Genomic DNA, 15960 nt, shown 5'->3' with positions numbered 1-15960 from the left:
CCCTCAGACTTTACTCTTCCAGCCTTCAAAGTGACTTTAAAAAGGGGATAGGTATCCCCCCAAAATTAACACTTTAAAATTAGATCTGAAAAAAATGCAAAGCAGTGATGTCACTGTAGCTTGTGGGTCATTATATTATATTATTATTATATTTTAAAATTGCTTCCATTTGACTAATAATAAAAAGTCTGCAGAATGCACTAAAAATTGGAAATATTTTCATTAGGAAACATGAGAAATGTAAAACCAAATCTTAGCAACATCACATGCTTCAACTTTAATTTCACTGGACTCTTATTGCCAGTTGCAGCATTGTCTGGAAGAATCAGTCTGATTTGTCTGCAACAAAGCAAGGTGAAAAAATGGGGAGCGGGAAGGAGGATAAAAACAGTAAGAAAGGGCATGCTCACTGGGACTGGCCAATGTCATACACACAGAGTTTCTGACTGGCCCTTTAAAATCACAATAAAAGTATGCTATTTAAAAAAAAAATGCTTCTAAAGGTTTGATAAAAACCTGTTGTTTAGTTTAAACATTTTCATTAAAATTATCTGCTTTTATGAAAAATGCCAACTTTTCTTAAAAAACTCAAATCCAAGAACTACTTCTGAGTCTTGGTTTTGCACTTAAAAATTTATATACTCCAAAAATTGTTTTTCTGCCCAGTTCCTGTTGAAAAATCCCAGTTCCTGGCCTGCTCTTGCATAAACAAATAAGATAAATATCAGATGCCCTCTACTGGCCCTCTGTTTAAGTTAGAGTTCCAGAAGTTATGAATTTCCCAAATTCCTTCTAGCCCTTGCTTTTGTTACAGTAAAATTGCAGTTTTCTGCCTCTGTCAGACAAGTCCCACCACTTCAAAGATTAAAAATGCAGTCAGTTTGGTGATATAGCTGTTAGCATGCAATCAGAGCGTGACATGGACAGAAGGAAGCCGAAACGGCTGAGAGAGAAAACTATCAGCTCCAGGAAAAAGATTTGGGTTAAGGGAGGAGAAAGGAAGACAGCTAGAACTGCATGCCAGCAAGCACTATTCAATGGCCCAAGCATGAGGGAAAGGGGAGAATCTGGGATCCACACCCCACTACACACCCTTTTGAAGGCTTCAGGTTAGCAGGTTTCCTTGAATAAATCAATCTTTCCTCTGAAAATGCTTTTTCTTTGCTTTCAGATTAACAATATGTATGGTGGTGCAGATACAAAAATGTTGCAATTCTCTTTGCAGACTCCTAGCCTGACTACTAAGAAGCACATGTTGTGGCAGGGTTAGGTTTGTGTTACACATGAAGCTTCACGAACAGGCAGATTTGGGATGCAGGGAGATGAATGTGCAGTATGAAAACCAGGCTCTTTGATTAGAGACAGCTCTTGAAGCAGTTTTCCACTGATACAAAGCTCAGTACCTGGCACGCTCAACTGAAATATACTTAGCAAAGATTCAGGTTTTGAAACATGCTCTTCTACTCAGAAACAGAGCTGTAATGCTCTTGCCTCCTCAGGAGCGTAAGCACTGGCTTGAGTAAGGGTCCTGTATTGCAGAGGCAACTTCACTATCTTTGCAGCCTACAAGGCAGCTTCAGGAAGGGCAAAACCAAATGGAGAAGCCCTCCATCATCTCTGCTTCTTACCTTCCCCTCAAATCTTGCAGTGGCTCCCAGCTGCACTCGGATATTCCGAGGAGGAAGAGTAAATGCTGGTGCTTCAGCAGGGACAGGGGGGCTGAGCGTCAGGGAGGTTTTGGAGACTCGAGTAGATGTCACAAGTTTCACATCCCCCATGATGCAGACTGTAAAAGAGAAACAAGTGATAATATGTAAGTTATGATGATTAATTACTTGCACTATCATAACAACTAAGGATCAGATCAAGAGCAGATCATTCTATATGTGTGCTGTATTTGTATACATAGGAAGAGCCTACTAAGATGACAAGTGGGTGGAGAACTGAGACCCAGGAAGATTGCCTGGTGTGCCTACAGTTGCAGTCAGGGTCACAGCCTTGAGCTGAACTCAGTTTGAACTCTCAACTCCCAGGCCAGAGCCTTAACCAAAAAGCCATCCTTTACAACTTCATTAAAAGGTAATAAAGGTAATAACTTATTTCAGGAGAGATATTTTCACAACATGACTTTGATTTTCCTGGCCTGGAATACACCAAAATCAATAAGTCTCAAAAGTAGAGCCAGCGTTAAACAAGTACTTATGAAATAAAGAGACCTCTGTTTGCACTGGATTTAAGCTGCAAGCGGGAATGTGGAAAATCTGATTTTTCATACCATGCTTTCAGGATCTTAAGAAATATCTGGATAGCTCACTCCAAAGTACTGCTAGTACATAACAAATACTTTTGCAGAAATCCAAGTCTCTACTTTACTGCAAGTCCTCCCACAGCACACAGACTAGTAAAATAGCATAGAGACCAAACTTCATAATGCTACAAAAATGGCATTTTAGACATCTCATTACAGATATCTGCTTCAGGGGTGATTCTGCTGCTACACACTTCATACTTCCCAGTAGAAAGCAAAAACTATTGTCTTTTTGAAAAGTATCGTTTCAGATTTTCCAGGAAAAAAAAGAGTAGCTGACCCTAGTATTAATTCCTCAAACCATCTATGTAAATTAGAAGCCCCACTGTAAAATGTCTGTTTAATAGACAAGTTTAACACAGAAAAAAAACCCTGAGAAATGGGCTAACCCACCAACAGGTCATGTTGAACCAATGAATAACACTGGGCTTCCGGTCATAATCCTCTGCCATACACACCAATCCATGATAGACTGTGCATTTGCTGTTCTGATTCTGATGAAAGTTACAAAAAATAATACTTCAGTAAACAGTGAAACTTCAATTTGAACAAGAGAAAAACAAATTACATTAGGGCCACATTACTCCTGTATGAAGGATACCGTTTCTGGAGCAGGCTGGGGAGCAGGGGAACATAAAACTCATTCATTTCCAAATATCACTTACACTTTAATGTCACATGCATGCACCCGAGAACCCAGTCTGAGAACACAGTTTTCCATATAGAATACCTGGCATGCTCCATAAACATACAGAAACATCTCCTCTACAATGATCAAAAACAGCTTAAGAGGGCAGCTCCTCTCATGGAAGTTATTAGTCTAAAAGTTAGGAGTTTAATCTGAACTAGAAGTTTTGGCTTCCTCTCAGTCAAGGGAGAGAAAGGGGGACCTTCAGAGGGTATTTTTCTCTAAAGTATGAAAGCCACAGAGCTTTCTGCTTCACAGTATGCACTTGTCAGAAACTACGGTTTAGAAGACAAATCCTTCCAAGATATCAGTTAACTTATATATGCACACAGATTTGCAAAACATGTTTTAAATCTCCTTCCTCGTTCATAAGAATCCAGATGATATAGACTTTGGATTTCTTCTGGAATGGTGTTCTGTTAGCATTTCTGTATATCAACATGCAAAAAACCCCAGAAAATTGCCTAGCATTTCTAACAAGTGTATTGCTGAGACCAACAGATAAATGGAATAAAGATGATTTCCTTGACCAGGATGCAAAGCTTTAAACTGAGAAGTTCTGCCTTCATTTACATGAGAGCGAATCTTATAGTGAATCTCTGTACTGGCCCCCAGTCACTTGAGTGCAGAGCACAAGTCTTCTTTCCAGTATAACCAACTCTTAAAAACACAAATAGAAAAAAAAAAACCCTCTCAAATTATCTTTGTACCTTAACTTATCAAAGAATGATATGAAATAATAATATAATTTAAATAAGAAACTGATTGTATTCCAGAGACAAGAGATGAAATCAAAGACTTGCTTCTTTTCTAACAAATGTATTTTGCACCCTAACAGACAAAGAATGGCAGTCCCTCACAGCTATAGTCACTGCACTGAATAACCAATTGCCTGAAAATGTGAAAGAATTATTCTTTCAATTAGTTGTTCTTTCATCAAGGACAAGATTCCAAACTCAGTTCTCCACTCAGCTAAAACTGCAGCTTATCCCAGCAGATTTTCAATCAATTACACAGCTGTAAACTGATGCAAACTGAGTCTATATTTGCCAGCACATGTAAAAAAAATATTTTTCTTTACAGATCAAGAACAAAAATTTTTCGATCTCAAATTGCCATAAATATCAACTATGATCTTTTGTCACTTTTAGTATATGACAGTAATTTTGTATCTGTTTACCTCTTCTGAATTGGCCTAAATCTCATTTTAAAGTTTATTTCTAGTTTTCTCTTTCTATCCTCTTTCTCAAAGTGCTTCCTTAAATTTCTTTTTTCCACAGATGATCTTCACTTTTCGACATGCTCAACTAACTGCTCAATCTTCAGTTTTTCTTCCCACACATTCTTCTCCTCTGCTCACCTACACTTTTCCATAGCCTATGAACGCCAAAATCTGCAATGTCTCTCTAGCTGTGAAATTCACTAGCTCTGAAACTCTTAACTAACAAATCAATCTGCCAAAACAAGCCTGCAATACAATTTTCAGACCGCCAGTAGTGACAATAACATGCCAGGTGAAATATGGATGTTATGAAAATCTTCTCCAGTCTGAAGACACCATAATGAATATGATTCCAGAAGAAGCCAGTAACCTATCCTTACACACACATCTGTATCAACTTTGCAGAGTTTACAAAACCAAAACAACATTAAAAAAGCATATGCCCCCTAAATTTTGTTTTAAAAATAATATTGTAAGAGTAGTAAAATCGAAAACAAAAAACCAACCCAATAACCAACATCCAGAATCCAGTTTAAACTTTATATTCACCCATGCAAACAGAACTCCATTTTGGTCAATGCCATTATAATGGCTGAAACAACCAAGAGAGAAAAACTGTATGTACTGGAGATGCTCACAGGACTGTTCTGTAGGGAACAAAATGCTGAAGTATCTGTCCTCAGGTACAATGCACTGCTTACGCAGGGTGACTTTAAGGAACATTTTAGGCATGACACCTGCTTACACACACAAACCTCCACACTGGGTGTGCTACCAGACCAAATTCACCAAGTACCTGAAACAGAACCACCAGCACATGCCTGGAAAATACACTGTATTCAGCATACGCTCATCCTCTGAGCATCGCTAGGCTCAGGTGTGTCAGATTGCATTGGATGAAAAGTCCTGTGGCTAGAAGACTCCCTGATGAAAAGACTGAGCTAAAGCCCGACACCAGCTTGCCACTGATTTCTCTGGCTATTCGATCAAGGTCTACACAAAATGAAATTAAAAAGAAAATAATAGAAAGAAACAGGAGGGGAAGGAAGTAAAAAGAAAGAAAAAAGTCCTGAACAACTAAGCCACTCACACTGGTCAGGTTACATTTCTATTGTGTGTTGGTAAGATGCCAAAAACTGACAACAAATTGATGCCTAATAAAGTGAGACTGTAAATCATAAAATAAAATAGTAGCTAGTCTTTTCCATAGGCACATCTTATACAGATTTATGTTTTTCTAAATAAAGTATCTAAATGGGATTGAATCTACAAATGAATATCAGCTCAAATCAGCACAAGCAGTTTTCTAGCAACATAAGCCTTTAATCATGCACGTTTAGCAGTCTGACTTTAATTAGCTATGTATGCTGAAGATGCTTCTAGTAAATAGTGAGGAAGTATCTTTTTTCAGCTTAGAGGATGTTTAACAATTACGCTCCCAAACAAATAAATAACTCCATGTTGTGCAGTCTGGTGTTACTATGGAACTACCATGTCCAAATATTTTAAAGAAATAATATTCCACAGAACAAATCTTGTTCAAGCTTAACATGTGATAGAAGAATGCAGATACTTAAAAGCTATGGAATGTATCTGATACCTCAAAAATATTTTTCTTCAGTATTTCAAGCTTGCTGCTGAATAAGATTTCAAGGATGGTACATTACAATGATGGCAACATTTCATTTCACATGATGCGCACACATAGACTATGGTCTTTAAACAAAACCAACTGTAACTGAAGTTGCAATACAAACAGTGTGGTATTACACATAAAAGAAAACCACGATGCAGACATTGACTTGTAGGGTAGCGATATGGTTAGACAGTATTTCTAATCAGGATTTTTAAAAATTCTTAATCCTCTCTAAAAAGCACATTAATCCTTACAAATTCTCATTGTACGCCTTCTAAACTTTCTAATACCAAAGCAGACTAATGTGTTTCAAGCATTTCCTCCTGGAAGCAAATTTCTGTCACTCAATTCTCTGCTCACAAAAATAAACCCAAAAAAGCAAACACTGAGAAATCCACCGTATAGTTTTTTCTCCTCCACTTATTCTATGTAAGTAAATACTTACCATCAGCTCCCTACATAACTATTTAATTATACTGATTTCCTTTTACCAAGTCCTTCCTCAGAGGCAGAAGAAAAATTAGTTGCAGAGAGGGCATGTGTGCGCATATGAGAGAGCAAGCTTGCACAAGCGAGAGGAAACCAGAGCTGCTAGCTGAAAAACTTTTATTTGACTTACTGATCTTGCAACTCTGCACTTAAGCAGCACATTTTTACTTGGTCCAGCTATTCTGTTATTTTAGCTGGACTGCCTTCAATAACCTCTGAACTATCTCTGAAATCTGGTAGAACCTTTTGCGCTCTTTAAAAAGAGGAGCAAGAAGACAGACAGCGCAGGGGTTGGAGTATTTGTCTGCTGTTGTGGAGTTCTGGTTGAATTCCCTGCTCCATAATGGGCTGCCTGCGTGACCTCAGGCAAGTCACTAAGCCTCTGTTTGCCGTGGCTCCCCATTTGTGAAGTGGGGATTATTGTTACCACAAAGAATTACCACAGAGAAGTGCTGTGAGGATAACTATGTCAGAGGGTAGGAGTCAGGCTACAGTAATAGGACCACAGAAACAGCATAACTAGCAAAAGGCACAAAATCACCATAAATTTAGAGGAAGCTGGATCTCATTATAGTTTTCTTTTTTTTTTTATAAATCATTTTAAAACACTAGGTAAAGTTTATTCGCTTACACAGACCACTGAATTCAAAAGAGTTTTGTTAGGGACTAAAAGTTATCCATCATGCTTCAAAATCTTCAGTATTTAAAAGAGTTTCTTTCATTTCTAAACCTGCTTGACAACTTCCCCTTTTCACACACTTTATTTCCTTTCCTACAGCTTCTTTCTTTACCACAAAGACTAACAGGTGGTTACCATACTTCTATACAAATCTATAGCTGAACACATTCTCCACAGAACTACAGAAATGAATTTTTGCAGCCATAGGACCTGTGACTCTTTTCTCAGTCTTGCCCTACAAGACCCCACAAGGAAGTTTCTTGCCACCTGTCAACTACTGGTACCCAAGAAACAGCGTGTAAGGAGAACAACAAATCATAGAGGATCAGCAAAGGCGATGAAGTCACATGTAGACTTAGCAGATGGGAAGAGGTTGGAAGCCGGAACAGGAAGCGAGGGACTTGTAGCCCCAACAATCCAAGCCACACTATTCGAGGCAGCTTCTCCTTCAGACCCAGTAATTATAACAAGTATTGGCCTCCAGTAAAGGAATAGCAACAAGATTATGTTGTTGGAAGCAAGACTAATTTAAACTGACCATGCTATTAATACAAGAGAAAAACATCTTTTATTTTTCAGAGGGAACAATACGACACTGTCTACAAATCATGCTTTGGTGATGTTCAGATCTTGTTCTGCCTGTGCTCTGCCTCAGAATTTGTCCTTACACTATGGGAACAAGCGAGATTTTTGTATTAGTCCTGACTTGACTGGGGTTTTTTTCCTCTGTTGTCTCATCCATAAACAATCATCCTCATTTCACCTGTTCTCTACATACCTAGTTCCTTGAAAAGCCCTTTCATCATAAAATTTTTCAAGGCATTTTCAACCCAAACACATAAATCTCCTATCCTTTTATCAGTAAAATTTGATAGTGACTATTAGACATGGCAGTAAAAACAGGATTAGATGCCAAATCTTCACACACAACTCCATGATCCAAAAAATTTGCAAGCTTAAGTTTTGGCAACATCATGCATGTAAAATCCCTGGGTATGTTCCTGCAATGTGCATTTGCATAACTGTCCCACACAAATGGGAATTACAGATCAACTTGCAGTGAGCTTAGGCTCACTGAAGTGACAGCAAAAAAAATTCCAAGCTAAATTCCAAATTAATTTGGGACCATCATGTCAAAGATTTTTCCAAAGTAAGCAAGATCTTCAAATCCCACCATTTCAGTGCCTTGGATTTCACACTCAGCAAGTCAGCCATGAGGCTTTGCATTAGGAAGAATCTTGCTTGTACACAGAAAAAGGAAAGAACAGGTTCAAACTGTTCCAGGTGCCCATTTTAACAAAGTACTGTTGCAGCTCCTCTGTTTTTTTTTTTCTGATACCATAACGTTCTCCAGGCTGCTTTAAAGACTGAAATACTATCAAGTTCCAAAGGATAGGTATGCATGTAAGACTGATACAGAGTTTGAGCTGTGAAGTATAGTAGGTGCTTTCCGAAATGAAGCTACGTCATTTTCTTATGTAGCACTGTGTAATACCTTCTAGGAGCAATCTACACTGAGCTAAGAGGAGAATAAAAGTATTTTGTGGCAGATTTCCTTGAGTCTACTGTATGTTTTGGATATCCTTGCAAGAAAGAAGACAACTCTTCTTACATACACTTTCAGGGCTTCTGAAATGCCCAGTTCATCAGTTTTTGTTGAATATGCAACTCACAACACTGGTTACTGTAGAAGTGTCCATAAGTAAAAGTGTCGAACCCTGTGTGACTGAGAACAAACTTCATAATTAATATTCAGCTGGTAAGTCTCTAAGAGAGACAAAAAGATATTGTCATGGGGCTTGTGTGACATAGAACTGAATTCTTTTTAGTAGATCAGAAAGAGAGGTAAGAAGAGAATCTATTTGTCTAATCAACAAATTGTGTACTTCTATTATATTTGCATAACTAATAAGGCATGGGCTTTAAACTGAAATGGTTTCCATGGTACAATCAGTTAGCTCAGTAAGGAATTTCATCCTGATCATATATAAAAGAATAACTCAAGATGATGCTAAGTGACCTACATTTATTTAAAGACAGGTTTATTAGAGCATAAGAAGGATGGCAGTCAAAAACCTTTATTTATGTAAATCACAGGAAAAATCCCACACAAACAAAACAAAAAATTCTCATGTTTTCTTATCAAGGAAAAAGAAAATCATGCCCTCCCTAGCCCTCTGTGCTGTCTAGCAAAGAAATCACTAGCAAGGATGTGACTTTCTTGCAGATAGAGGCAGTTGTAAACATCCTCTAGTTTTCCTCAATTTAACAGTACTGTTTAGGGTACTAAAGATATCAGACCCACTGGATTTGTACAGATATCTAACTTCACCTACTGTCAGTAGTCATGTTGCTGCAACAGAACACATCTAATATGAGCCCAAATACGTGCCCTTGCACAATTATGCCTTAATGGTTTATTGATATATTAAAGTAGTTGCAAAGTATATTTCAGATACAAGGAAGGATGTGGAAAAACATAAGAGATAAATGGATGTATACCTTTGATAACAGACTCATCTTTATTATAAACAGACATGCTACATTATTCAATTACTCTGTAACCACTAAGCATTAAAATTTAAGAAAAGACATGCCCATTACAAAGCAGCTGAACATGTGTCTTAAAAGACTTCAATGACATTTTAAGACTCAAAACCTTGCATGTTTAATTTGAAACATCAGATAAAGACGCAGTAAATCGGGAGAGACCACAAGAAACACAGCTTTTTTGCAGCTGCTATCTTAGAAGAAATATTAGTAACTAAATGTGACATGCGTTGGGCAGGTTCAGTACAGCACCCATACCTAGGAATTATTTTATAGCAGCAAATTGAAGCCAGAGGGAAATCCAGATGGCAAATAGGATGCAAGTTGGGCTTGTTCTTGTTGGTTCCAAAGCGGCTTCCTATAGAAACATGTTGGGGAGAGAAATTCAATCTGACTTCAGAACCTGCTACTATTCTAATTTATAAGGAACATTAAAAAAAAAAAAAAAAAAAAGAAAAAGAAAAAAGACAAGACCTACAGAAAGGCTTTCAGTGAACTAAGCAGCAGGTCACTGGCAATAAAATTCTACTGGTTTTCCTTTAAATGATCATTTATATTACTCAATATATACCAAAATCCAAACACCTTAGGTGTTGGGAAAGTTTGGACTAAAAAACTCAATCTGAATTTCATCATTGACAGTTGGCCTCAAAGGAAAAAAAAAATCTAATACCTTTTATAGTTCTTAAAGAAGAATTTTCAGGATATGCAGAGCATGCACTTATATCTGAAGAAAGAGATCGCACGAGCCCTCACCTTACCAATAAACCTCTGTACTTAATTTGCACCTTATATCTTATGCTTTACAAGTACAGAAAATTATTGGCAGAAATTGGTGTTTAACAATAGAAACATGCAAGTGTCAAAGATCACCCAAAATGCAGGGACACTTCTGGGTGTGGATATGACCTTGATCACTGAACAGCAGGACCTGGAATACTAACTTATATCTGGAGGAAGGAAAAACAACTTTCCCAGTGCTGTACTCCTTTTCAGGACACACACTGATGCAAGCAGCAAAGAAACCTGTAGGAAAACATCTATTTCAGGTCATCTTCCCACAGCAGATGAGAATTTCCAACCTATTTCCTTTCTCCAACTTGCATCCATGTAGCATCAGTAACTGAACAATGCAGAATACCTGAGGATCATCTGGGAACCTCAGCTGACCATGGACTTAAGACGACTTGAGTGAAACATTTGGAACAGACTCCTGAAGTCTTCTTGAAATGTAACTTGCAATTCTTGAATAATTTTCAGTGCCAGTGGCAACAATGCAGAGGTGAAGCATGTCAGTATAAGCTGCTAACAGAATGAAGTTTCAAGTACACAAGGACAATTTCTCTGGCTTCAGACCTTAACACTCAACATACACAAGCCCAGTAATACTGCTTTGCTAACAGGAGTACTCAGCACTTCAACAATACTTCTATCCAAGCCCAAAGAAGTACTTTGTATGTATTCATTCTCCCAGTGTTGAGGAAGAATGATTCAGTGCTTCAAAGATTTAATATAAGACTATAGAACTGGGAGACAATTAAAAAAGTAAACCCAAGATGTCCAAGATCTAAGGACTGAACAAAAAATAATCTTTTAAAAAGAAAGAAAAATCTTATTTCCTGTTTATTTTGTAAGGTAATTCCTTTTATCTGAGTACAGGTTTCAGCAAGGCTTCTAGCAGAGCTAACAAGTTTAATTCTGGAGCAAAGTAGTATGAGGCAAGTTTTGAAATGTCTGCCTACCATTTGATTTAAATAAAAAGTTTTCTAGAAAAAGTCATATTTTTGTGATGTCTTAGCGGTAGACATTATGCTACATCAGCAGTTTACAGCAAAGTAGTGGGTTTTGTTGTTGGTGTTTTTTTTTTTTGTTTTGGTTGTGTTTTTTTTTTTAAGGTTCCACATTTCAAAGAGTAACCACAACATTAACCTTCCTTGATGCTGATGCTGCAGGTGGCCAATTGCTCTTGCCCATTTCCAAGTCAGTAGGGCCATAAAATTGCATGAAAGGTAAGTCATGGAAGATTTGTGGTTCATAAAACACAGAATTTTTAGGCTCTAAACTTTGCTTTGTGCTTTAGTTTAAAATATAGCCAGAACTCAAAAAACCAAAGAGAGACCCAAGTTCGCCAAGTTCTATGCCATTTGAGAAAATGAACACATGCACTCTACTGGCCGAGGAGTGTGAACCCTGGGGTGACATTGGAAAGAAATCTGTTGACTTCAGCCAGAGATAGACTGGGCCATGGATAAACATCACTAAATTTCAAATTATACTGCAAATACTTAATACTAAAGGAATTAGGTTCTTTGTTTGAAAGAGCCACTGGTTTTTCATGCTGAGATACTCTACACAAGGCCAAATGCTGTGCTGCCTTCCATTCTATGAAGTCCCATTAACTGTCAACAGAAAACCCAGCCCATAAGTTCTCCTGCAAGTTTATTTTTTCTGGAAACAGCGGTTTTCTTCCTGCATGCAAGCCAGCATACTCCAACAATCATTGGTTATACATCAATACTTAACAATGTATTTGGCACTATAAAGCAAACAGAAACATCATCTTGCTGAAAAAGTTATAACCTAGATGCAAGATGGGGATACACAGTGACAATATCTTTTTTTTTTCCTTAATTAACAAAGACTTTGTTTTGTTTCCAAAAAGCACTAGATATCATGCAAAACATATTTCTGCAAGATGCTCCAGACAGTCAGTTACAGCATTGACAAGAACGTTTGCAATTAGATTGCAGAAATTTTTCTACAGGGGTAACAGCCCTCAACTTCAGGACTAGTAATGTCTACTAGAGAGAATAAGCTTATGGTTAGTTCTCAACCCCCTGTCTGACACAGGACAGCTTCCTGCGACCTTCTCCCTGTCTCTATTCATAGAAAGAAAGAAGTGGAAGCTTTAGGAGTGCCATCCAGGAGAGCTGTACCAGAAGTCATCAAGAAGTTAAAGCAGTCTTCACATGATGAAATGTAAACCCTGACATGCATCCTTTGAGCTGTAGACTTCTTTTCTAATTTACCTCTAATATCCAGGTTTTAGCAATGATGTAACCAAACAAGACCAACTCCTAACACTGAAGCCATCTGTCTGCTCTTCTCATAGCTAGTAACGTTCCACATCCAGTGCTGCATGCTGCACTCCAAGCCTGAATCAGCTGGAGTCTTTGGGAACAAGCAAACAAAAAGTGGTAGCATTTTTACAAATTCTTAAGTGGATTAATTCCCGAAATGGACCCCACTAGACAGAGAAGTTAAGGTGGTAATTACATTCACACACTTAACAGCTTGCTGCAAAGAAAATGAAGACAAATTTATTCTCAATATCCATGGGAAATAAGATGTGATGTCATAAGCTTTTACTTGTACCAGGGATAATTTAGACATTAGGGAAAAAAATTAATAAAGAATTGAAGCAGTCCTGGAAGAGATTGCTCAAGGAGTCTGTGGAGTATTCAGTGCTGGAAGCTATACAAATGTCTGTCAGGAATGACACGTACAGTTGATTTAGCCTTGGACACGGGAAACACTGGATGGCCTTCTGAAGTCCCTTCCAATCCCATGACTCTATGATTCATCTGGCAATTGATGTTAAATTTGGACTACAATATAGGACTTTCACATGCTGAATATGGGCCAGCAAGAAACTATTATTCTGTTGAGAATGCTATAAATCTGAAAAGAAACAACTGTTACAAGGTTAAAAAAAAATAAATAAATCAGCCTATGGAAATGATGATATCAATATATAAATCATTAACATTGCAGAGCTCAGTGAGAAGGGAGACAGAAGGAATCCAGTTTAATCTTTCTTAAGCACCAGTTTGCAAGTCTCAGCCCAAACGGCCCTTTCTGATAACAACTGAACACAGCTTTCATTTGAAACTGCAGAGCGAGACATGCAGGCAAAGAAATCAATGCCTTTACAGACATTTCCATTTTCAAACATAAAGAAACTGCCCTGTTACATTCAAATATCTTACTGCATAAAAAGTTATTTTGCACACTTTTTACTGGGTTTGTAAGTTGGAGAGTTGCTGTAAATTAGTTAAATGACATCACATTTGTTCAGCAATGTTTTACAAAAGCACACAACGCACATTCTCAAAGCTATCAGCTTAAAAGCATATGTAAAAAGATTCAAACATGATCAGTTGTTTGTAAAGTGTTTTATATTTCTCCCCACCCAAGTGCCTCATTCAATCTATCTAGCTGCCAGTATAGGGCGATTTTCCTTTATATAAGATCCCAGCAACTGCTCTGGATGCCAATTCTGAAAGTCAGCAGGTCAGAAAGATGCCAATTATCCAAATGTTTACACAGATGTGAATAAAAATGTGCAACATTGATATGAGAAACAGAAATGCATTCTTCACTTTTTTTAAGATAAAGCATTAAGGAATATTTTTTAAAAACACATATGAGAAAAGCTAGTTCTTCAAACGCTGCTGACACTTCACATCCAATCACCTCCAATGGGATTAAAAAAGTTCAAAGAATTTTTTAAAAGCTTGGGGAGGGAGTCTGAGAAAATATCAATAAAATCCATACAATTTTCCCCTTAAGCAGAGCCTCTTGTGCTATACCAGGAACAACCAGAAAATTACCCTATGAAATAGTCACAGAAAGTGTGACATTGGAATTGGAGTTCTGCAAACCACAAAAGTCCCCTTTTGGACAAAAAAATCTCCATGTTACAAATTCAGAAACCAGCATTGAGGGTGCAACAGAGAAAGCCAGAAAACTGCTTTTCCCAGCGGATCCACAGATTCAGCATAGACAGTTCTAGCAAAGGGCAGTTTGGCCAGTTGAATGAGAAGATTTCATTTTCTCATGGAGATTAATAAAACAGTATTTTTCCAATAAATGACAATTATAAGCATAATCTTCATCCAGAATCAGTAAACAGGGAGTAGAAATTATTGCGCTGAAAACCACAAAGGTACAAAATAGAAACTTCATCAGTCTTGCTGAGGAAATTCCTGGAATATTTGCACCTCGTGATACATACCCAGGTCTGCTGATCATGGAATGCTTATGCTTGCGTTTTAATGATGCCTCCAAAGTCACATGCAAAATAATTTATTGTTGAAAAAAAGTTTGTGAACACTCATGAAGAGAAACCAAGCACCTGAGTACTCAACTATTTCAAGAAAAAGAAAAGAGACAACTAAAGTATATCTAAAGGCATCAGAATGATGATTCTGGTTTTTTAACATCAGGTATAATTTCCAAGGAATCTAGCTATGAAGATGAAGGCATAAAGATCAGGTAATTAATAAAAATAAAAGTATATGAGTAGATACAACTATCACTCAAAAACTCCAAATCAGTATAGCAATATTTTGACAAGCATCAGCAAATCCTAAACTCTCAATAACTACCTCCAGGATCCATAGCACAGGAACCCAAGACAGCAGTAAAAGCAGAAAGACCTTTTTGCATAGCAAGTTAGAGGTCTGTAGAGGAATTCCTACTACGCCACAGCATCACAGTTCATATCACCAGCCTCAGCAGTGCATTGTCACACAGGCTCAGGCAAACAGGACAAGGATGTCGCACACTACAGGTTACAACACAGGAGAATTCCCCCTATATGCCTCACATACCATTCCTACTTTTGCTGTAACAGCAATCACTTCGCTGCTATTTCCAGGGGCTATAGATCCCTTCCCTGTCAACATGTCTCCACATTCCTCAGGTAAAAAGTGCTGCAAAATATTTACTTGTTAATTGAGTCACACATTCCTTTGTGCAACTGCTTACCCAACTTTTCACAGTATCACACTGCCGGCTACTACAATGCAGCCACAGGTGTGTTAGTTTTTAGACTTTGGTTTTGGGGTTTTGTTTTTTGTTTTGTTTTGGGTTTTTGGGGGGTTTTGTTTGGTTGGTTGGTTTTTCGGTGAGAGTGTTTATTTGTTTTTTTTCCCCTCTTCATCAGCCTCTCTTATGCATCTTTGCCATCTCAGCTTCAAACCTGAGCTCTGAATGACTTTAGTGAAGACGTACAGCAAGTCCATGTAAGAAGCGGGACCCAGTTCTATTGCTGTCCTTGGTTTCTGCAAAATGCTGTCTTTCCTCAGTTCTTAAACAGCAGAATGCTAAGTGGTTTGAGTAGTTCTGAGTTCCCATATTTACCATCTTCCTCTGCATTCTTCACGACAGCATTCAATCTATTGGACTCTGGTGAAAGGCTTGTCTTCTGCTTCCTGAGATTTTGCTTTGGTTTGTTTGTTTGGTTTTTTGTGGGGTTTTTTTTTTTTTTTTGGAACTGTGAGAATTTATTTTCAGCTTAGAGGGTTTTTTCTGGTCAATATCTTTTTGATTTCTTACATCACTGCTGAGATGATCTACTTCTTCTTCCTGTCCTCCCACAGCA

At 37.8% G+C, this 15960-nt stretch overlaps 1 protein-coding gene across 1 annotated transcript in view; it reads right to left on the bottom strand.

Moving 5' to 3' along the window:
- Nucleotides 1-15960, bottom strand: part of MYLK (myosin light chain kinase) — a 209714-nt gene that overhangs the window by 145750 nt on the left and 48004 nt on the right. Inside the window, exon 2 of the mRNA XM_086750930.1 lies at nt 1629-1786. Within this exon, the coding sequence (XP_086607056.1) occupies nt 1629-1786 (158 nt within the window). The remainder of the gene's footprint in view (nt 1-1628; nt 1787-15960) is intronic.

The sequence above is a fragment of the Chlamydotis macqueenii genome, chromosome 6 (genome assembly GCF_036417535.1).
Source record: "Chlamydotis macqueenii isolate bChlMac1 chromosome 6, bChlMac1.mat, whole genome shotgun sequence".
In the NCBI taxonomy this organism is placed as follows: domain Eukaryota; kingdom Metazoa; phylum Chordata; class Aves; order Otidiformes; family Otididae; genus Chlamydotis; species Chlamydotis macqueenii.
Note: the sequence above shows the minus strand (reverse complement) of the source record. Positions and strands in the feature narration are given on the sequence as shown.